Below are 22093 nucleotides of genomic sequence, written 5' to 3' on the forward strand. Positions count from 1 at the left end.
GGAAAGACTGGCTTCAATGTGACCATCCACTCAGTCCTTCGCGTCCTCCGGCGAGGAACGTAACATGAAGCTAGAAGCACGAACACGACTGTGACCTGCCACTCAGCCGAGTCTTGTCGGAATGCCCGCCCCGATATTATTTTTCGGGATGTATGACGAATGAAAGGCATCCAATGTCCGTCTCACAGGATGTGGCGCGAATTCACACTCGTGTCATAACTGCCGTAAGACATGCAGTGGGTGGATTAGTCCGCGTCTTGCATTCTGGCGCCTGAAGGAACGAGGCGGTGCGTGCCTGTGTAACTGAAGGAATAAGCGACGGGTGGGCCACATGTCTCAGCTGGCGGGTCTCGGATGGAAATGTCTTATCCGACGCCGAACCCAGGTCAATATATATACAGATGTGTTAGAATAAAACAGACATATGGGTAACCCACACTAGAATACAAGCATTCCGACTTCCAAACCGGATTATCAAGCATCGTTACCATACCAATATTTCCAGCCTTGCACCTTCAATTCCGACTCGTCTTCAAACAATGAGTTTCTTCAAGGAAGTCACAGCATCTCTCAAGTCTGAGGACATCTCCAAAATTGCTCGGCATCCTCTGACGGGGATATCTGTCTTGATCGTCGGAGCCGGTCCTGCCGGCTTGTACACCGCACTCGAATGCTGGCGCAAGGGCCACAACCCCCGTGTCATTGACCGGGCTCCAGCACCCAGCCCTGCAGGTCAGTAGAAACATGCCGTGGCCGTCACCAAGCCTGTGTGCCTTATTGACATTGTACAACTCAGGCGACTCTTTCATGTTCGGCCCTTCTGCAGAGCAACACGTGGAGAAGACCTGGCCCGCGGTGTACGATGCAGCCCTCAAGACAGCTCCTGACCCATGGATCTCGTTCCACAAGGTGACTGGCGAGAAGGTAACTGGCCCACAACCTTTCAGCTTTAAGAAAGATGGGGTGGTAGCTGTCAATGAAGATGGCGAGCCGGGCCCTGACCGAGTGTATCGCGTCTCGCGCCCAAGATTCAGTGCTGCGCTGCTCGGGCAGGTCTTGGCCCTTGGCATCGACGTCACGTACGGCCAAAAAGCAGTGGAGTACTTTGAAGACGAGACCAAAGCCGGCGTCACACTGGAGGACGGATCCAAGGTCGACGCAGACGTCGTCGTCGCTGCGGACGGCCTTGGCACCAAGTCTCACAGGCTGATCAACGGGCACGACATCCGGGCCATGAGCAGCAAGCACTCCATTTTCCGGACCGCCTATCACGTCGACCACATCACTTCTGATCCCGAACTCAATGAGATGTTCCCGTTGCGCGAGAATGGAGGCGCGGTGCTGCAGATCTGGACTGGGGATGACATCCAGGTCCTGGTGCTCCGCGCTCCGGACGTCGTTGAATGGCACGTGGTGCACAATGTAAGCTGATTTTAATCATTCACGCGCATTTAATTACTGACAACGGAATATAAAGGACATCGACGGAACGTCACAGGAGTCATGGGCAAACAAGGCCTCCCCCGAGTACGTGGTGAACTTTCTCAAAGACAACTTCCCCGACGTTCCCGAGTACCTCTGTAGACTCATCAGGACCGCTCCTGAGGATGGCATCATCGACTGGTCATTGTTGTGGCGAGACCCTCAGCCAAATTGGACCTCGCCTCTCGGTCGCGTTGTCCAAGTTGGAGACAGTGCACACACCTTCCTGCCGTCATCGGGCAACGGGGCAGTCCAGGGCATCGAGGACGCAATCTCAGTCGCGACCTGCTTGCAGATAGGGGGCGTCAAGAATGGATTTTGGTCAAAGACGCACAACAAACTGAGGCAAGTCAAGTTGTTTCTGCCACGACACTGGCTACCAGTGCGATGACCCAACTGACAATCATCGTAGGTTTGAGCGTGTTTCGTGCTGTCAAATTGTAGGCTTCCTCAATCAGACCAGTTTCCTGAAGCCCGCGTTGCGAAACAAGGCTGGCGGCGCCTCAGCTACTCCCAAGCCGGAATATGGGCGGTGGATCTGGGCTCACAACCCCGAGAGATACGCCTACGACAATTACGGGAAGGCTCTGAGGAGTCTTGTTGACGGCACGCCGTTTCAGAATACGAACATCCCTCCGGGGTACAACTACAAGCCATGGTCACTTCATGAATTGTATGACCGGATTGATAGGGAGGAGAAGGTGGACTTTGAAGGAGACTGGTCATAGAAGACTTTAATATGCCTTTGTCCTTTCTGTTTTGTAATTGAATCAGTGTCTCGTCCTCTCACATCATGAAACATTGAGTCAAAGAATCTTCACAATATCTTTGATTGCCTGCCCAATCGATGAGAAACACTTGTAAGCAATCGTTTCAGTGTCCAGTAAGATATCATCTTGATAAGCTCAGCGAAGGCAAACAAAGTGAAGTCGAATGAGATTTTCGTTGCAGGTACCAGAGCTATATAGCTTCAACAGCCATCCCAGTATGATGTAGAGTCTCATCTTCCTTGAGTGACTCGTCCAACCCAGCACCTCGACACGGCCACGGCCTTGGGTTGAATCATCCTCGAATCGCAGCCTACATGGGTCAAATACTGTCGAAAGGTGCAAGAACTGAGCACAAGTTCTCTGAGTTCAGCCAACAAATACCAGGCGTTGAAAATTCAAAACCGCCCCTCACGAGCTTTTCCCATTATCAGAAACTTCCCTTCGAACTGAAGCTCATGATATGGGAGCATGTATTTGAGCCTCGTCACATCAGGACTTGGGGACAGTGGATCCGAAACTACGCACCTCAGTCGCACGATGCAGCAACCTCTCGATACGTTGTAAGATCGTCTGAATGCAATCCAGCCGCGCTGTCCGTAGACACCGAAACTCGAGCGATTGCGCTTCGGTCCTACAGACCCATACAATTTCGATGTCGTTTAACTACAACTGACGAATTAGTGCTGCTAAATGCCGGCGACATGAGGCCGGGGTCTTTGTGGTGGTGGTGGTGGCGCGATTTCTCGCTGGTGTCGGAATCCCTCGCTTATTTCAACAAACGAGCTGGAGACACCATGGAAATTGACTTTGCCAACAAAAACGCGCACTACATTCGCCTATCGCCAAAAAGCCGTGGGTTGGACTTCTCGTCGCCGGACCATTTCCAAGTCCTTAGGATGACGGGTTGCAACCACACTTCCGACCGCGTTGTTACGTCTGTACTCTGGCCCACTGCACGATTCCGGTGGCATATCTTAGGAAGCTTGAAGACCCGCTGCGCCGACTCAGCAGATGTTGAGGCCATACTACGCTTCGAATGTGAACAGGAGCGACACGGCGCCGGCGATTTCAAGGTTGTATCAGAAGCAGGTGCTATACGATGTCGGCTTTGCGGAGAAAGACTGGGCTGGGGAATTCAATTATAGAAGAATTTGAGTTTTGAGACATGAGGGAAAGATCCATGTTTGAATCAGTCGAAAGTGCAGCTTCAATTGATCATAACACTGCATTTGTATTCGTCCTCATCGTGTGTGTACACGATTCCGTGCGAGAAGTGCACTCTTACCTCAACAAGTCCACGCAACAAGAGGTCAAAGGCTGTTTTCCAAAGACATACTTGATACGTTCCCCAAGTTTGGCTGATTGAGTAATTGAACTTGGTGAGAAATACATGCGGAAAACATAAGTGGGTCCGAGATAGTCGGGATCGGACTCGAGTCCTGCGTAAAGCCGCTTCCCCCATATTTCCGACAGACTTCAAAATTTCAAATGTATGTTGCGAAAGTCTATTCTGACCCCGCAGAAAGTCCGAGGAAACCGCAGTCGGGTAAGGGTTCCTCGAACACCCCGTTTGCTTGCCAGCATGCACTTTAATTCCCGGTGGACTTCACAACCCGATGTAGAAATACAACCCTCCGCTTCGCCAAATTTTAGCCATATGCCTGATCGAGGACGTTCAATTTGCTCAATTCAGACACACAAATATTGACAACCTTTCGCAAACAACGTTGCGCGTAAAGCATTGTTGGTGGACGACAGAAAAGAACATACTACTACCCTTACATACCATTACCAGAGGCGCGGACCTGCCCCAATCGGGTGGCTTATTGCTTCTTGCACTGCAAGAGAATGTCGGGTCAAACGGCCATCGCCACACTCCAGGCCTTTTTGGACGCCGCCAACGAAAGAAAGTGGGATGAGATCCATGGATTTGTTCTGCCATTCGTCATCTACAATGGGGAGCGCGAAACCAGGGACCGCTTTATCCGTCGCATTGCCGAGAATACCAAGGGAGGTGAAGTTAAACTCCGGGTTGATGGGTTGACAATCGAGGAGGGCGCAAAGTCTGTGGCCGGCCGCCTGGTTGCCACGGCCAAAGATGGCCAAGGAACTACGTTCGAGGTTTGGGATGCGATAATCTTGTCTGTGGAAGACGGCAAGATTTCTCGCTTCGATCAGATCCAGTCGGAGATAAGCCGCAACCTCCGATTATCGAACTTGCCAGCCTTCACCACCAAGCCCTCGAAGAATCCATTGTCGGCGACTGAACTCAGACATGCTTATATGAGATACATACACGACGTCAACGCCCGCTGCATACATACCAACGTACCCGAACACTTTGCCGAGGAGGTCGCAGGAACAGGCCGGCTACTGGATTATGAACAGATGAGGGCCTTATTCGTGAATATCCTTCAGCCCGCGACAGCAGGACTCACTTACGTCGTGGAAGAAATGGTGGTTGATGCCGAGAAGCAGCAACTGGCTGTTAAGCTCTCCATGCAAGGGGTTCCCGAGAACGAACGTCTCCGAGAGCACTTCGGAGGCGGCGAAGTCAAGCTGCCTGAGATCGCCATGTATGGTTTCACTGATGGAAAGATATCCATTCTTGGTGGCGCGACGCCCACTGGGTTTTTACCCAAGCAAACGGCGTTGTAGGGTCTCAGTGGAATACTGAAGCCGGGATACAAAGGGGATACACACTGGTGATTGTTTGACGAGAGCGGTGCAGCTAAATGTGATGGTTTAACCTCAACTACCAAGCAAACTATTGAAAGTGACTTCATCCCGTTGGGTACTACTGATATCCCTTACCAAAAACAACTCGGACTTCCGCCTGAAATTGTCAGCCGCGTGCAACCTACCTTTTCCCCATGCTGTCCACAGCTGAAACTAGAGGACACCATGACCGTGAATGATTACGGCGCTCGTGTCTCTTAAAACACTGGTCCATGAATAATTAAGTCGCCACCTAAATGATGCGAACCAAGTGCCGGTTCGTGGTTGTGTCGAACGCATGAGGCCATTGCGGCAGGTAGACGTCTCCCGCATGGGGTGTCAGAATATGTTCGTATGTGAGTTTGTCGCCCCAGCCTGACAGCTTCGTCAGTCCGACCCTGCGAAAGGTGCCTTTCTTCTCTAGGGGGGTCAGGTCCTTGACCTGGTCATCGTCGGCGGCTTGCTGCAAGATCAGGCAGATGATGTACTTTGATTCCTTGTCCTCGGACCTTGGGCCGCGCGCCGCCGGAAGGCAGTAGACGTCGTGGGACTTGAATATTCTCTGGCGTTTGTCGTCGTCGTCTGGTGCGTCGAGGTATACGTTATGGTGTCTTTCCTTGTCGATGTTCGGACAGACGAGGTTCCGGTCGACTATCTGCCAATAGAATCTGCCCCTTTCCCCTCTGGACAGCCTGATCTTCCTTAGCTTTCCATAAAGCATGATGTGACCCCAATCTACCAGACCAAACTCATTTTCAGTCTGAGTCTTGATCACGACGTCGTTCTCTCCCTTTTGTAGATCAATGAGTAAGTCTTGGTCAGTAACCTCGCCGTAGGTGATGCCGTTGCCAGGCTGGTCATCAATACCGTATTGTGCATCGACAGAGGCCCATGAGAACGACGGCGCCCTGAAAGTTTCCGGTCGTCCGGAAGGCTGATGAAAAGTTTGATTGTGCCGTTTGAAGATGGGTTCAACCCTCCAAAGCAGTTGGCTCTCGAGGTACTTGTACCACAGGCCAGCCACATACCGAGCCGGGACCTCTTTGGAGCCAAGAATGTTGGTTGACATGAGCTGGGCGATCCCAGACAGAGCGATAAGTTTGTCCTTGGAAATTGTCAGGTTCATCCTCGAATACATCTCAACCACGCGCGCCCACAACTCGAATCCGTATAGGTCTTTTTCCGGCATCTCAGGATCCGGTTCTTTGGAGTCTCCCAGTCTGATTCTTCTCAATTCTTTACCATGCTTGAACGGGTCCAATCCCTTGAGCGGAACTTCAGGCAGGATTCTGTCGTGCTGCAATTGGAACCTGGGTAGACCTGTGGGGTGACCTTCTGCCCTCGTGAATTGGCCGCATTCCCAAGCAATACTGCCTTTGCAGAAATGCAGAACCCTCGGGGCCAGCAACCGTTCTTGGAGAACCCAGGCCCTGACGTTGACAGGAGCCCTATTCACCAGGTCCTCCCAATGTGACGTGTCGATGATGACGCACCTGCGGAGTCCCTCTGGTTCCGGAAGGGCCATAGTCAACGGCTTTTCTCCACCCCAGTCGATCTTCGCGACGGGTTTCGCGACGGGTTCAGCCTCCTCGAGACTCTCCGGTGTGGGGGCATGGAAGAGCCGTGTAAACCATTTCCAGAAGGATGAGCCGACATGGCCGTTCTTGGGCCTTACCGTACTGACTTCTTCGTTGTGATTGTGCTCCTCGTCGTGCAGTGCTAGACCAGGGATGCCGTCGACTTTGAGGCTGACCTCGTTTTCCCAGAGATTTCTATAGTCCCGCTCCGAATAAAGACCCTCGTCACTGTTCGAAGCAGCAGTGGCAGATACATTGAGATATGACTCCTGGTACACCCTTTGCATCAGGGCTGCTTCATGAAGCCAGTCCTTTTCTGCGACTTTATTATCCTCTTCAGAGGCGCCCAGACGGCGTTGGTAGATGCACAAAGAATCAATCCATATCCAGCCAACATTGTGCAGTTGCGATGCAAAGTTAACCGCGTCTCTGAATGTCTGTGGAAGCTTCTGGATCTCGATACCTGCCTTGAGCTCGCCCTCGGTCTTTGGTGTAAGAGTGTAGTGCGTCGGATCTGGGCCCCAGCAATGGCTCAGTGTGACATAGAGATTGTTTGGCTGCTTGTCGTTTTCCACGGTCTCACCAAAGACATCCCGGCCATGACGGACATCGTTGGGAGGTCTTTCCACGAGTCTGACGGTGGTCTTGTTCAGGTCTCGCAAAGTCTGCTCCTGGCTAGGCGCATTGCCCGTGTATCGCTTTCTTCTTGTCTCCAGGTATTCTTTAGATTTGAGATCTCTTATGTCAATCAGACGAGTTGGGTACCAATTAGGTGTTGACTTTGAGCAGGGCGGATTGCATTTCTGATCGCACTGCGTGATCCAGCTCAAAGCGAGCTTGAAGACCTCGCCTGAAGACGTTTCCTCAGACATGGGAGTTCTGAATGCTGCTACTGAGCTGTCTGCGAGTCACTCCCGAGGTCAGTAATGTACTCCAAAATTTATATCAACCCTCACGTACCGGTTTGTTTGAGAACGAAAGTTCGCTTTATAATCTCTTGATGGTGCTCCCTCCGTGCCCATTCTAGCTTGAAGTCGAGGCGGAACACGTCGCGATCCTCAATGTCATTGATAACACCAAGCAGTGCAGTGCTGTGAGCGCTCAAATCAGTCTTAACCCCAGCATTTCCCACCTCATCGGAGACTTGTTCTTCGTCGCTTTGGACGATGTCTTTCTTGGAACTTGCAATGAGTTCCTCGTGAAGAACCCGGCATATACCGCAGCCCATGTTGTGTGATGCTTTCAGTGTCTCAATGGAGTGGTGGTGGTCGAAATGCAGGTCATAGGTGCCTCTCCACTGCCTCCCAACCTGCCCTCGCAACATCCGCCAGCAGATTTCGCAAAGCATGTTGAAGTAATACGGAGGATCGTTCGGTCTTCTTCGTAGCAAAAGAATGGCCACAGTAGACGACACAGCCTTGGCATATAGGTTGCAAGTAGAATAATACCTTGCGTGGGGATAAAGCTCCTCAAGTACACGCATGCCAACTCGTGGCTCAATGGTGGATTATAACGGCAGCCAGGCCAAGCCTGTGTTGGAGGGGGAGTTGCATGCTGGCAGCGTCTGGCGCTGATATCATGGCGGGCTTTGCCGCTGATCCGGCATGGTTGGTTACAACATATGAGAATCCCTGTCACAATATCTCACCGAGTCCTGCGAGTACCCACTTAGAGCCGTCCTTGAGGACCGATAGCTCCAGAGGCGCATTAGATAGCCTGCTTTTTTGACCATCTCACCGCATTAGCGGCTTAGCTCCTCCCGCCCAGCTACTGCAGACTGTTGTAGAACGTAGCACATGCAGAGTCTGCCGCTCAGGCGGTTTTTGAGGCTGAAAGACGGCGACCTCCCAATGTCTTCCTAGGTATGAATGATCCCCAACTTTGGGCACGGGACGCAATTTCCAGAAGTCTTTAGTATTAACTCCTATCCCCTGCGCTCCACGAAAGTGCACACTGCCACCACTTTGGTCAACTTCCGGAGAAACTTATCCTTTGACTGCAATCTTGGTCCCCTACCGTGTTCTCTACGCTGTTCAAGATGCCCAAAGAAGTCCCTACTGTTGCATGGAAAGAAGACAAAATTGACTTCTTTGGCACGACTATCCCCGTTTACCTACCAAACACCATCAATAAACATGAGCTTGAAACCTGGCCGGCCTTTAAAAACTGGAAGGCAACACTGCACGCCAACCTCAAATTGCAAGAGTCCAAGGACCATGCTTTTCACCAGCACCCTTACAGCCTTAGGTCAATCGAGGTCACATCCGTCACGAGGTTTCCCAGTGGCAGAGTGGGATTCATCAAAATTGACGCTGCCGTGGAGCGTGAACCCTTTTCGGATGAAAACTCACGCGACGCCTCCAAGTCGCTTCCTGGAACTGCCTTTCTCAGGGGCGGGAGCGTGGCGATGCTCATGATCCTCCGGCCCAAAGACTCGAGAGATGAGCGATATGTCATCTTGACCGAGCAGCCGCGCATACCAGCCGGGTCACTCAAGTTCTTGGAAATCCCGGCCGGCATGCTGGATGACTCTAATCACTTCGGGGGTGCCGCTGCCAAGGAAATCGAGGAAGAAACAGGCTTCAAGATCCCCGAGTCTGAGCTCATCGACATGACCAAACTGGCTCTTGGCAACTCGGGTCACGATGAGACGAGCCTGCAGTCCGCCATGTACCCTAGCCCCGGAGGATGCGATGAGTACATTGCGCTGTTCCTGTGGGAGAAGGAGCTGGACCGGCAAGAGATCGAAGATCTCAGGGGAAGACTCACCGGAGTCAGGACGCAGAACGAGATGATCACCCTGCACGTCAAGGAATACGAAGCACTGTGGAGAGATGGAGCTAGGGACGCCAAGACGCTCGCTGCCTGGGCCCTGTATGAGGGCCTGAACCGGTCGGGGGAGTTGCAGAAAGAAAGGAAGCGGAAGAGGGAGGGCAACAGCAGTGCTCATTCATCTCAGGAGTTGCCTAGACACAGCAAGGCGTCGAAGAGGTCATGATGTTATATGAATCGCGTATTTCCAGACAGAGGCGACTTTGGCGTTTCATTGGCACCTGGAATTTTGTCGAAGAGTCGTCGCTCCCATGATTATGAAGTAACGTATGAAAGGCACTGAGATTAAATGCTAATGGAAACTCGGAAAGACATGTCCACTTTTGTATTCATTCTTTCAAAGGTTTTTTTTTTTTTTTTTTTTTTTTTTTTTTTTTTTTTTTTTTTTTTTTTTTTTCACGCAATGCTTTCAACAGTCAAGTCTTGCGTCGGATGTGTCAGACTCCTGTTACCTCCATGATGCCCTGAGTGGCTTCGAGCGTCTTTAGTCGTGTGCTCTGTACGGCTTGCGTCCAACTCTCCGTCTCCTGAGTCGATCCTACATACACAAAGAGGTGGATCGAACGCTTGGTGGATGGCTGGACCTCCATCAAGCTCATCCTGTGTGGTGATTCTCCCGCTGCTGCCCATAGGCCTTGACTGGACGAATTTTACCAAACGGCTTAGCACGGATATCTCCAGTTTCAGCTTTATGCTGTAGGCCAGCTCTTTGTAGCTGATCTGGATGAGATGGAAGCCCGAGAATTCCAGCACGATGACAGTTATATCCAGTAAAATCACGGCTATGCTTACAATGAGAAGATGAAGAAGAACCTTTCTCGAATTCTTTTGGGGGCCATTGCCAAAGCCGCCGGATTCAACCCTGCACGCCACCGGTATGTCTGTGCATCGTTAGCAATCGAGAGAAAGCAATGGGTTTCAGGCTCGGAGGAATCGTTCTCAAACTGTAATCAAATGCTCGAGAGACGAAAGCCCTTACCTGGGACGATGAGAAACTTGAAGCACTCCCACAAATAGACACACGAGAGTCCCACTTCTTGCAGGAAGAAGACGATGATTTGGATTCTCTCGTATATTGAAAACACTGGGAGGAACCTCTCCGGCCGGCCAGACTTCGATCCCGTGTTCAAGATAATGATTGGAACTTGCATCACAACCGCGTTGAATATGATTACGCGCAGAACCCATCGTCGTGTTCTGTCGCGAAGTGGAAGAAGGTCAAGCCTGGAGTAGAGAACCAGGGACTGACCTGTCACCATGAGTGCCCATCCAACGAGGCCAATCAGCCCGACCTGGAGGCGAGGGGGGTTCGGGTAGAAGTTGGAAACTAGGTTCGACACATTGGACATGAGGATGCCAAGAATGGACACCAGGAGGCTCCAGAAGTACAAGCCCTTGTACCTCTTGAACGTGGCGAAGATGAACGGGATAAGCTCCACGCAGTTGTATATGGAAACACCGAGTATTGTTACAACAATGTATCGCTGTGTCAGGTCGAAATTGGTGGAGTCGTCGACGTAAAGCCCCAGGTCACAACTGCAATCTGGGTCTTGCCGCCGAATGTAGGCGATTGGATGCATGGTTTCGGAGTATTCCGTCTTTGTTCGACTCGCGGAGAGTCAGCTGACGACCATCAGATGTTTTTGTTACTTTCCGACGTCCAGAGATGACTTTTCAGCACACCAGTGCTGTCGGTGTCGACAGAAACGCTTTGATAGCTCGTTGGATGACCTTGTTCCTCTTCGTGTTTGATCTTCGGCCGTGACCTGAGGACTATTGGAGACAACCGCGAAGGCTTGCAGTCATCATAACTGGTTCATTAGTCAGACCTGAATTTTGCACGACACTCACTTGTCAAATGAGAGCCAGCAGCTGGGAGTTTGTTTACTCGAGGGCAAGCCTCGCGATCTCGCGATGCCCACATTCAACTCACCTCACACAGTGATTCCTGGGGAAACAAGTAAAATCGGAACCAGAACATTTGACACCGCGAGAAACCAAGACGGAATAAGACAGAAATAAGAAACGGAAGTGATTTATACCCGGGAATCCGGATACTTTTGCGCTACGACTTCGTGATGCACGACCATGACATAGGATATGCTTTTCTCCGCTCTGCAGGTGCGAGTCGGAGGCCCTTCGCCAGCTCATCAACTTTGCAATTCTTGCGAGTCCCCACGCGAAATTTTACTTCTCAGAGCGTTCGTCCAATACTTCACCCGCTGGTTGGTGTCCTGGGAATGGGCTAAGGCGGGTAATCTACGGGACGTCTGCAGAGAGACTTATTGTGCTGCAGACCCGAACCCTTTCACACATGCTCTTGTGTTTTGTGACTAGGACGGCGTCGGCGTGATAGTCGAGTGAGTTTGTGATTCACATAAAGATCTTCGGGGCTGAGAAGGGCAGGGCTCACTAAGTGCTGGAAGCTCATGTAAGGGTAAATACGTGTTATGTTGGGAGTATAAACGTTAGCCATATTCTCGTCTCTATGGCTATTGCAGGCAACGGTGGTCTTGCAGATGCGACGAGTGACTTGTGGGGAGCAAAGATGACGTTTATTTCAATTTAGGAGTGTTTGGTCACGAAAAGTGCGAAGTTGCACACCATGGCGTGGAATTTGATCGCAGGTAACGATCTTACATTGTGATTGGGAGATTGAAATCCAATGAGCAGTAAAGCCATTAAGCAAGTCAACATATCCACGATGTAAACAGAAACTATTGTAGATATAAATTACCTACTTTATCCATCACCTAAACTGCAGAACAGTAGGATAAGTTTTCAGTAACCCACAGGACCATAACTTCTATCCGCTTTCAGCACGACGTAGGCAGCCTCCTCCCCGCACAACCATTGATGCATTGTGGTTGGAGGGAAAACCATGGTTAAGCTAGACGTGCCTAAGGTACTGTAATGTAACGCTGTAATCGATAGGCTTATCTTATCATTCAATTACTATTATATACCTTCCTTCGCGCATCTAATGAGAACTCACTTCCCCAAGTGAAGTTAAATGAAAATCCATTTCCACAGCTTAATTCTGCCTGCAATCCATGATAATAGCATGAATTCCGTCTCATCGTACATATAATATAGTATTCATTCCTGAGACAACGTCTATAATTATATCATTTATGCGGTCTTAACAAGTTAAAAAAAAAGCAATACAATGAAGAACATACTTCGTACATTGCCTCTCCTCTTCCTCGCCGCTACGTCAGTAGTCACCGCCCAAGGCTCGCTTGGCGGGGGAAACGGCTACATCGACGACGGCCCACAGCCAGATGACCTGAACGGCTCCAACTTCACCTATCCCTATCCGGTCAAAGTCTACAACTTCCCCTCGCAGCGCCTGAACATGCAAATGGCCTTTATGGACGTGGCCCCCGCAAACACCGCAAACACATCAACAGAGGCGCCGGTGGCCGTCTTGCTGCACGGGAAGAACTTTTGCGGGGCGACGTGGAACGAGACGATCATCCAGTTGACCGGTGTCGGGTACCGGGTGATTGCGCCCGACCAGGTGGGGTGGTGTAAGTCGACCAAGCCGGTGGGGTATCAGTTCACGTTCCAGCAATTGGCGTTGAACACAAATAGTTTGTTGAAGCAGCTGGGCATCTACAACGCCACCATTATCGGGCACAGCACGGGCGGGATGCTGGCAGCTCGATACGCCCTGTAAGTCTTCTTGCGGCCCTGGGTGCCTGAACAGTCCGGTATCAATCCTCAGAGTAGTCACGCTGACCTCCTCCTCCAGCATGTATCCCAGCAACACAACGGCCATGGCAATGGTCAACCCCCTCGGCCTGGAGGACTGGAAGACCAGAGGGGTGCCCTACCAGAGCGTCGACCGCAGCTGGGCCACCGAGAACGCGACGACGTACGCCTCCATCAAGGCCTACGAGAACACGACCTACTACGTCGGCCGGTGGCAGCCCCAGTACGACGTGTGGGTCGGCATGCTCTACAACGTCTACACGGGAACGCGCCGCGCCGAGTTCACCTACAACCAGGCGCAGACCACCGACATGATCTACACGCAGCCCGTCATCTACGAGTTCGGCCTGCTGGGGCAGCAGGTGCGCACGCTGTTGGTCATCGGGGACAGGGACAACACGGCCATTGGAAAGGCCTGGTCGCCGCCGGCGGTGCAGGCGGTCATTGGGAATTATAGTGTGCTGGGCCCCGCGGCGGCGGCGATGATTCCGAATAGCACGCTGGTCCAATTCCCTGATTTGGGACATGCGCCACAGATAGAGGAGCCGGCGGAGTTTCACCGGGAGTTGTTCGGTTGGCTCTTGGATTCGTGAGGAATCTATCTTTTGGTGGTGATTGGGGGCCCTGTAAACATCAAATGCCGCCTGTTCTATTCTTCGTTTGCTACCTGTGGCGATTCTGCGCCGCTACTGAGCATAGCATACAATATTGTAAAGATATGTAAATATCGCCTTTCAGTCCCTGCCGCCATAGGGCAGCCGCCGGCTGCTCCATAGAACATCTCCATCAAGTCAGGTAGCATTCTTTCACTGACACTGATACAGCAAGACTCTTTTTCAAAACCCATCATTCATCACTGCATATGGTTTTTTCTCTCTCTACACCACATTGGGTGTGCCTTTTCCGCATAGCACATCCCCTTGCCACTCCCACCTGTCCAGTCACCCCGTTCATAGTATCTTGCAAGGCCAAGGTGCTATGAAGATTGGCAACGACGACACTAATAATGAGGCCAATATCAAGGGGTGTGCCTTTGTTGAGTATTTGTAGACAATTCGTGTAACTGAAGCTTTTCAACTTAGCCGGAGCCGTAATAAGTCGCTAATCAGGACAAGGGACCGGGTCTTTTGTGGATAATTGCAGGAAACTTGTGATGTAAGGCTCTGGATAGTGACTTCCCGCGTTCCTAACAAGCCTGCACTTTTCACTACGGGTCGTAGTTGCGCTAAGCCTATTGACACCAGTGCCGTTGCTTCCGTCAAAAGCGAAACTGTCGAGCTGGTCTGACGCCGTCAAGCACTGTGTTGAAGCCACTTCTCCAAGTGTTTTTACTACAGCTTGCTGAGAATGGACACTTGCAAAAGTGACCATGCTCGAGAGAACGCATGGTAGAGAATCTTCCTTACCGGAAAAATACTTAAAGGCCTGAACACACAACCCCATTCAAATTTTCAATCATCACGAGACCAACGCATTTGAGGATATAGTCAACAGCAGAGTCATCAATCATGAACAACGACGAGGTCGCTATTGTTAACAAGGTTGACTCTGTCGAGGTATGCCATGCTCACCACCACCAAACCCTATGCTTCCTCTCAAGTATACGACTTCACAGCTGATGGGATCCCAGCAGGATTGCAAGAACGACTCTGTGATTTCCTCCACCAGCATGGAATCCATCACCATAGACAAGGTAATTCAACCAACCCGCTTGGGCAGAATCTGTCGACCTGTAATAGAGGTCAATCCGATCGCTGACAGTTCGCAGTTGTCTCTCCTTACTCTACCGGCGGAGGTTCGCAACAGCATCTTCTCCATGGTCATCGATGACATCCACAGAATCGAACATCATTGTCAGCGTCCAGTTGGCGAGTACAGTCTGTCCCAGCAGCCCGCGCTCGCCAGGGCCAACCGGCAGCTCCGCCACGAGGTCCTCCCCATGTTCATTTACAAGAAGAAGAGCTTCGGCATCCGCATCCACCCCAAGACGCACGGCGAGGCTGAAGAAGTCTGGAACAAGTTCCTCAATCACTTCGGCGCCCTCACCACCGGCATCAACGGCATCTCTCACCTCTCGCTCGTCGAGAACCTCGAAGTGGAGCTTTGGCACCCCGCGTTCCATGTTCCAAGTCGCCCTTGGACCGAACCACTGACACGGACCCAACACAAGCTCCAAGAGCACAACGAGCAGTTCTCACTCGCCCTGTCCAACGGCGTCTACCTCCAGTTTGGATCTCGTCCTGGGCGGCTCACACAACTACTTGGCGGCGATAGCACCGACTGGACCGATCGAGATGTGGTCACTGCCTTGCTCAAGGCTGCCATCGTGCAGAATCGTACCAGCGATCGCCAATTTACTATCCTTGGCAGACTTGAGCGATTCTGGGCGACCTACCCGTTTGAACGGTTGGTGGATCTGGTGATGATGATTGCCGCGGAGCTCAAGGAGACGTCCCGCGTCGTCCGCATCGGAACCTCTTTCTCCATACTGAAAGACTGATGGAAAGCTCTCAAAGGACTGGGCCGGGATATGGGTGGGGAATAATGTCCTCATGGGTTGACCTCGGTGATGGAAGAGGGAACACTGTTGATTTCTGGCGATCACTCTGTCGTTTCCCGGAACTTGGGCTCCGTCGACACTAAATCAGGCCCGTCAAGAGAAAGAAGTGGTATGGAGAACAAATACTCACCTGTACTTCAGTGAGTCCTAAAGTCTAGATGTGGAACAGACGAGATACTTCCCGAAAGAAAGTTAAAAAAAGTAAACCATGAATGGTTGTCTGATGAGCAGCTAATCATATGTGTACAGTAATATGTGAGCAGCCATGGAAAGACAGTGCCCAAGTTGCCGCACGAGGTCGAGCTTGGAGCGTCCGGGGCGGCTGAAATGCGGAATCGATGCATTGTATCAGACCCATCTGATGGGTGTACTATAAATGGGGGACCATGGTGGTATCTCCATGGAGCTTTAGTCCTTTGCCATTTTGCACTCGCATTTCGCGCCGATATACTTCATGAAGCTTCACCTGAAAACTGCCCTCTGCTGTGCTGACTCTTCAATGTATCAAGATAAACATCGACGAACGTTTCTGTGGCCGTCCCTTCTAGCATATTGCTCGTAACTACAGACCTATCCAAAGCTATGCTAATCACTCTTACTCACACTCGAGTAATCCCATTAGCCAAGCGTAGTATCTTCATTCATCACGCCGTCTCAACAACATTCAGCCCGCCCACGCGAGACTCGGATAGAGCATGGTGACGAGCAATTCCCGACCGACCAATCACGCTTCATTTGTCATTCTTGGCCAGTAGACCATCCGCCTCCCCGCCATCGTCTTCGTCGGGCGGCACGGAAGTATACGAGGGCGGGCGCTCCGACTCCTCGGAACCAGCACGGCGCACACCGGCCAACGCATCAGAGTCATCCGCTCCACCATCAAGCTGGACGCCTCCCACAGGATGCTCGCCACACGCATCGACGGGTCCCATCTCCAAGTCGGGGTCCGATGAGGCGCCGGCGTCAGCAGCAGCAGCAGCCCCCCCAGACCGCCGCCGAGGGAGTGGTATGCCGCAGCACGAGGTCGAGGAGCCGACGATGTTCCACAGCCCGCCCGCCAATGCTCTCAGGAAGAAGCCGATAACGGTGAGGACCGCTACTGCGGGCAGCAGTGGCCAGGAGAAAGCGGGCAGGGCGAAGAACAGTGGGGTGAGGCAGGCGTCGCGGCGGGCCCAGGCCGGCACCCATCGCGCTTCCCCTGGACCGGCTGGGTAGCTGACGGCCCTGAGGATCAAGCAGCCCACGAGGATCCCAACTACGTAGAAGCTGCTGATCACGACGATCGGTATCGTGTAGTCGTCGGGCTCGTTGACCCAGTCAGGCGGGTGACTAGCTGGCGGCCACGGGCTTGCGTCGACAACAAACTCGTATCTTGGGTGGCGAAGCTGCATTCTTGTCGTGGCGTGCGGCTCGGTCACGTCTCTTGTTGATGCTGACGTAGGCTCTTGATTATTCTGTAATCGGCAAAGGATTTAATCGTTGATACGACTTGATGCGTTTTGGGCAGGGAGGAAACCGCTTGAGGCCTTGGTCTATGTCCTGAAGGAGGTGATGCACTGTTCTACGTTAAAAGTCGCGTAGCGCAGAGAGCGCGAACACTGCCTCATTACCATGTCAGCAGCCTGCCCACATTAGGCATCCTTACGGAGCCAACGTGCCAAGGCGATGTGGTGAGATTCTGCGAAATAGGGTTAGTGGATTGAGACTTGAAGAGTACATCCATACTTGGCTGCGCATGTTCTATCCAACAATGACATAAGAACACTAAATTTGGACGGGCACTATGAGTTGCGCCTGCCACCTACAGTGATCAAATATGCAAACAGTTTGATTGTCGTTTCGCTTTTGATCCGTGTATATATGCTTCATCAGCAGTATGCATCCGGACCCTCCATAAAGTAGCAAAAGCTTCAACACCCAGCACTCTTTTTTTGGTTCAAAAAAAAAATAGCTGATAGCAGTAGGTTTGGAATACAATGGTGGTACGTTGCCCAGAAAACATGCACAGACAAAGCTGGCGAGAACCGCTTCTGGAAAACCAGAGTCCTTTATTAAAAGAATATACGAGAGATTCGTTTCGAATTTAAGGACTACTGGAGCGGACACTTTCTCACGTGTCGGTAGTCAGATACTCCCTATGGAATGTCACAAACTTTCCATGTTGCTCAAAAAAATTGATGATGTCATCGCGGAACCTGGGATTATTATAAGCCAGACATTACCGGCCATTGCCGGAAGAGGTTTCAACACTTCATCAAGCTGACCCCAAGCACTTCGAATCAAAGAGGGTCTCCGGTCTGAACACTGCAATGACTGGAAACCAGTTCGCGTCCAAGTCCGTCCATCAGTCCTCATCGTCGTAGCCTCCAATGCTCCTGTGGCCACCACCAGTTCTTTGAGTCATCAGCGCTGGCCGACTTGCTCACCAGTCAACAAATCCCTCGAGCATCACGTCAGCCAGGTCAATATCTTTACTGAAATGGATGAGACCTCTCCCAGAGACCAGAATAGTGACCAGTTCAGGGACATATTATCAAGCGCTCTCATCGAAAAGATACAAAAACCGCAGAAGGGCCGTGGGAACAAGCAAAGGAAAAGAGGCAGGGCGGCCAATACCGGAACTGCAGCCGTTAGCAATGGAGAAGCAGCCTCTGAAGCAGATGTAGAGGAGCTGTCAGAGTTCTCAGACTACATTGCCTCGATCGTGTTCGAGAACCTGCCTCTGGAACTGCAGACTATCACCCACCGGGTCTGGGCCGAGAGCCCTGGCCTGCAAGAGGAATACGCCCTCCCACTCACAAGCAACGACATCTCGGACAAGATCACGCCGACCCTCGACCCAGAGGTATCGGAATCCCTCACCACATACGGCATCCTCACGCCCCCAGCCGAGGACATAACCACCTTCCTCGCGCCCATCCTGACCGCCTACCTCACAGCCACAACCACCCCACCCCCACCCCCCTCAGCGACCAGGACCCTCACGACCGACTGCGAGATCTGCGGCCGCGACTGGGTGCCCCTGACGTACCACCACCTGGTCCCGCGCGCCGTGCACGCCAAGGCCCTGAGGCGCGGCTGGCACCGCGAGGAAGACCTCCAGGCGGCCGCGTGGCTGTGCCGCGCGTGCCACTCGTTCGTGCACCGGCTCGCGGGCAACGAGGAGCTCGCGAGGGAGTACCACACCGTCGGGAGGCTGCTGGCGCGGGAGGAGGTCCGCGGGTTTGCGGCGTGGGTCGGGAGGGTGCGGTGGAGGGCGAGGTGAGTTCTGCTGCCCTGGGGGTGATGTCGAGGGCGTGTCCGGCATTGGGTTGTGTGTATATGTGTGTGTGTGTGTGTGTGTGTGTGCGCGCGTCGTATTGGTCGACTCGTCTCGTGTTCGATGTCGGCGTGTGACTCTTCTTTCTCCAGCGGGTGCGTCAGTCCTTGCGCCGGGTATATGCTCTGTGCCGCATCTGGCGCGTATCCCATGAAACCGCTACAAGAGTTGCCTTGAGCTTCACGAACATTAACATGAGCAGGATGTCAAAGGCCAGAAAGACACGGAACAGAAAATTACATGGCACAAGATCTTGCCGCTGCTCTCTAACCAACCAGTCATGGATCCTCTCCTGAGAGACAAAACGCCGCAACCACCAACACCCACCAACCGCGCCCTGATCCCCCCCCCCCCCCGAGATCCTCTCCCACATCTTCCTCTGCGCCATCCCAAACCGGGACACCATCACAAACCAGACAGCATGGGACCCAACCGCGCACCGCCGCGGCCTCGCCGCCCTCGCGCGGTGCTGCAGGGTCAGCAAGCCATGGCACGCCGGAGGCATCACCTCACCTCTGGTCACGGCCGTGCTCCACCCGGCTCGACCTGAGCGAGGTCCTCGCACGCGCCGCCCCGGGCCCGCGGCGGCGGTACCACGCGCGCCTGGTCGGGGAGGGCGTGGTCGTGTGCCGCTGGGGGCCAGGACCGGCCGAGGGCCGAGGCGCTGCTGTGCGGGCTGGAGTTGCCCCGGTTCAGGAGGGTGACGGTCCTCCAGGGGTCTCTGGTGAGTATCCCGAAGTTTAACGGGGTCCCTGTGACGAGGTTGGACCTGCTCCCTGCGGCTTGGGGGATGCAGTATACCTGGGATGACCCGGATGATCGGGACGAACAGACTTACGTGTTGGATCAGGAACTGATACTGAGTCAAATCCCGGTGAGTGTCCTTGTAAAACCAACGGGTCGTGCTAGTAGGCGCTTTGCTGCTGACGCAATCTCTTCACACAGGAAATATTCCCCAACCTGGAAGCTGTGGAATTCCAAGACAAATGTTTAGCGTCTACCAAGGACTTGAGGCGGCTGCGAGATCGATTGCCGCGCTTGGAGCACTTCGACCACGATCTGGTCGTCCAGGATGTCACTGACATGAGGATATGGGAGGCACCATCGCATGCGGGCTTGTGTTACCTGCCACCGGTAGACGCCCTAGCAAGAATGTTTGGGGACTGAGATGGACGCTCCCAGTGCGCAGTGTCATGTGCAAGCGAACGTTCATCTTCTTGGGTAAATCCCGGTACAATATTATTCTCCAAGTCTGCCTCCGTTTTTATCTAGAGTTTTGCCCTCGACGTCCTCCTCTGTTTCGGTTGTCTACAAGTCAAAGATTTGTGTGAGTCTGGGTTGTGTGCAATCTCTCAGCTAGCTCCCCAAACAAGCAGCAGAGGGTTCGATTCACCTCTCTCGGTTGAACGTGGCCGTGGGCTTGGGCTTGTTGTCCAGCACCGCCTCGATCTCCTCCTTGACCTCGGGCGTCAGCTTGTCCAGCAGGGCCAGCGCCTTGATGTTGTCGTTGATCTGCTCGATCTTGGTGGCGCCGAGGATGACGGTGCTGACGTTGGGGTTGCTGGCGGCCCAGGCGAGGGCGAGCTGCGACGTGTTGCCGCCCAGCTTCTCCGCGATCTTGGTCAGCTTCTTGACCTTCTCGATCTTGGCCTTGCCCTCGTCCGTCTGCAGGCTCTTGACCGTGTTCTCGAAGAAGTCCTTGTTGGTGGCGAAGCGCGAGCCCTCGGGGATGCCGTCGTTGTACTTGCCGGTCAGCAGGCCGCTGGCGAGGGGGCTCCAGATGGTTGTACCGTAGTTGAACTGGTCAAACAGGGGCTTAAACTCGACCTCGAAGCGCTCGCGATGGAAGGCGTTGTACTGGGGCTGCTCGGCGATGGGGGCGATAAGGTTGTGCTTCTCGGCGAGCCTGGTGGCCTCGGCGATCTGCTGGGCGCTCCACTCGCTCGTGCCCCAGTAGTAGGCGAGGTTGAGGTTGCGGATGGCTTGTGTGAAGCCCTCGACGATCTCCAGGAGGGGGGTGCCGACGTCGGGGCGGTGGGCGAAGACGACATCGACGTAGGGGGTTTGCAGGCGCTGCAGGCTGGACTTGAGGCCCTCGATGACGTGCTTTCGCGAGAGGCCGCGAGTGTTGGGCTCCTTGCGCCCGGTGCCGAAGAAGACCTTGGTGATCAGGACATACTCGTCGCGGGGCCAGTCGAGCTCCTTGAGGGCGGTGCCCATCTCGACCTCGCAGGCACCGTTGGCGTAGATCTCGGCGGTGTCGAATGTTTGCTAGGAGGGGGCGCGAGTCAGTTGCTGGGACGGATTGCGCAAGCTGGGGATGCTGGAGCCACCCACGATGCCATGGTCCCAAGCCGTCTGCAGGATCTCCTTGACAATGGAGCCCTTCTGGGTGCCTCCGTAGGTGAGCCAGCCACCGAGGGAGAAGACCGAGACCTGGAGACCGGTGGGGCCCAGGTAGCGGAACTTCATGCTCTTGGGGTCATAAGCGGAGCGGACGGTTGGTTGCGCCATGGTTGCGGTTGAGTAGAGTCGAGATCTGGAGTGGGCGAATGGATGGTGAACAGCTGTGGTATGAGTTGCTGCTGTGGTGTGGGTTGAGAAGAGGGAAGCTGGCGGGGACGTGCTGGATGCTACCTTGGAGCTCAAACAGCTCTTTATAATTATGGAGAGAGGGGAAGGTGTCGACAGGTGTTTCAATGGCGACAAACTCGATGACGACATTACAAATCAAGTGGGCACTGACCGGGGCAGGGCCATTCAAACGGGACGGAAGGTACCTGGGGAACGCTAGAAGGGGAGCTCTCCTGCAGAAGGCGTGACGGCGGGTCTATATAGTAGCATACGGGTCCTGACGAGAGAATTCTCAATCGACACCAATGCTTAGTGGAATATTTCCTGCCACCGTAATTGCATATTATTCCGACATCCCCGCCTCCTGGCGCGATGATCGTCTCGCCGTTCCTCAGCACGGAGCAACAAAGTCCCCTGTGCCTAGGTAGTCGACCTCCGTAGCTTCGAAACTCCAAGGTCAGTCTATTTGGTGGCGGGATTCACGAGCAACCCCACGCAAACAAGCTCCATCCAGGCCGCGGCTCACAACCCCGCGCTGCAAGGA

General features: G+C 53.2%; 10 protein-coding genes across 10 annotated transcripts; 6 read left to right on the plus strand and 4 right to left on the minus strand.

Moving 5' to 3' along the window:
* Positions 1–539: 539 nt before the first annotated feature.
* On the plus strand, positions 540–2210 carry INS49_003329 (uncharacterized protein; the record flags this gene model as incomplete). The annotated part of the gene is made up of 4 exons (XM_043164123.1): positions 540–732; positions 797–1422; positions 1478–1580; positions 1927–2210. The coding sequence occupies 4 exons, from the start codon at positions 540–542 to the stop codon at positions 2208–2210; spliced, it is 1206 nt and encodes a 401-aa protein (XP_043018888.1).
* A 1890-nt stretch (positions 2211–4100) lies between these two features.
* Positions 4101–4910, plus strand: INS49_003330 (uncharacterized protein; the record flags this gene model as incomplete). The annotated part of the gene is made up of 1 exon (XM_043164124.1): positions 4101–4910. The coding sequence occupies one exon, from the start codon at positions 4101–4103 to the stop codon at positions 4908–4910; it is 810 nt and encodes a 269-aa protein (XP_043018889.1).
* Positions 4911–5223: 313 nt separating this feature from the next.
* Positions 5224–7895, minus strand: INS49_003331 (uncharacterized protein; the record flags this gene model as incomplete). The annotated part of the gene is made up of 2 exons (XM_043164125.1): positions 5224–7448; positions 7508–7895. The coding sequence occupies 2 exons, from the start codon at positions 7893–7895 to the stop codon at positions 5224–5226; spliced, it is 2613 nt and encodes an 870-aa protein (XP_043018890.1).
* Positions 7896–8585: 690 nt separating this feature from the next.
* Positions 8586–9545, plus strand: INS49_003332 (uncharacterized protein; the record flags this gene model as incomplete). Its single annotated transcript, XM_043164126.1, has 1 exon — positions 8586–9545. One exon carries the CDS (start codon positions 8586–8588, stop codon positions 9543–9545), a length of 960 nt encoding a protein of 319 aa, XP_043018891.1.
* A 250-nt stretch (positions 9546–9795) lies between these two features.
* Positions 9796–10959, minus strand: INS49_003333 (uncharacterized protein; the record flags this gene model as incomplete). Its single annotated transcript, XM_043164127.1, has 3 exons — positions 9796–9801; positions 9926–10260; positions 10359–10959. 3 exons carry the CDS (start codon positions 10957–10959, stop codon positions 9796–9798), a joined length of 942 nt encoding a protein of 313 aa, XP_043018892.1.
* Positions 10960–12548: 1589 nt separating this feature from the next.
* Positions 12549–13689, plus strand: INS49_003334 (uncharacterized protein; the record flags this gene model as incomplete). Its single annotated transcript, XM_043164128.1, has 3 exons — positions 12549–12907; positions 12977–13057; positions 13137–13689. 3 exons carry the CDS (start codon positions 12549–12551, stop codon positions 13687–13689), a joined length of 993 nt encoding a protein of 330 aa, XP_043018893.1.
* A 915-nt stretch (positions 13690–14604) lies between these two features.
* Positions 14605–15596, plus strand: INS49_003335 (uncharacterized protein; the record flags this gene model as incomplete). The annotated part of the gene is made up of 3 exons (XM_043164129.1): positions 14605–14652; positions 14727–14789; positions 14865–15596. The coding sequence occupies 3 exons, from the start codon at positions 14605–14607 to the stop codon at positions 15594–15596; spliced, it is 843 nt and encodes a 280-aa protein (XP_043018894.1).
* Positions 15597–16387: 791 nt separating this feature from the next.
* Positions 16388–17047, minus strand: INS49_003336 (uncharacterized protein; the record flags this gene model as incomplete). The annotated part of the gene is made up of 1 exon (XM_043164130.1): positions 16388–17047. The coding sequence occupies one exon, from the start codon at positions 17045–17047 to the stop codon at positions 16388–16390; it is 660 nt and encodes a 219-aa protein (XP_043018895.1).
* Positions 17048–18135: 1088 nt separating this feature from the next.
* INS49_003337 (uncharacterized protein) lies at positions 18136–20142 on the plus strand (the record flags this gene model as incomplete). Its single annotated transcript, XM_043164131.1, has 3 exons — positions 18136–18917; positions 19392–19699; positions 19970–20142. The coding sequence occupies 3 exons, from the start codon at positions 18136–18138 to the stop codon at positions 20140–20142; spliced, it is 1263 nt and encodes a 420-aa protein (XP_043018896.1).
* Positions 20143–20364: 222 nt separating this feature from the next.
* On the minus strand, positions 20365–21489 carry INS49_003338 (uncharacterized protein; the record flags this gene model as incomplete). The annotated part of the gene is made up of 2 exons (XM_043164132.1): positions 20365–21246; positions 21313–21489. 2 exons carry the CDS (start codon positions 21487–21489, stop codon positions 20365–20367), a joined length of 1059 nt encoding a protein of 352 aa, XP_043018897.1.
* Positions 21490–22093: the final 604 nt, after the last annotated feature.

Source organism: Diaporthe citri (assembly GCF_014595645.1).
Source record: "Diaporthe citri strain NFHF-8-4 chromosome Unknown scaffold_10, whole genome shotgun sequence".
NCBI lineage: Eukaryota > Fungi > Ascomycota > Sordariomycetes > Diaporthales > Diaporthaceae > Diaporthe > Diaporthe citri.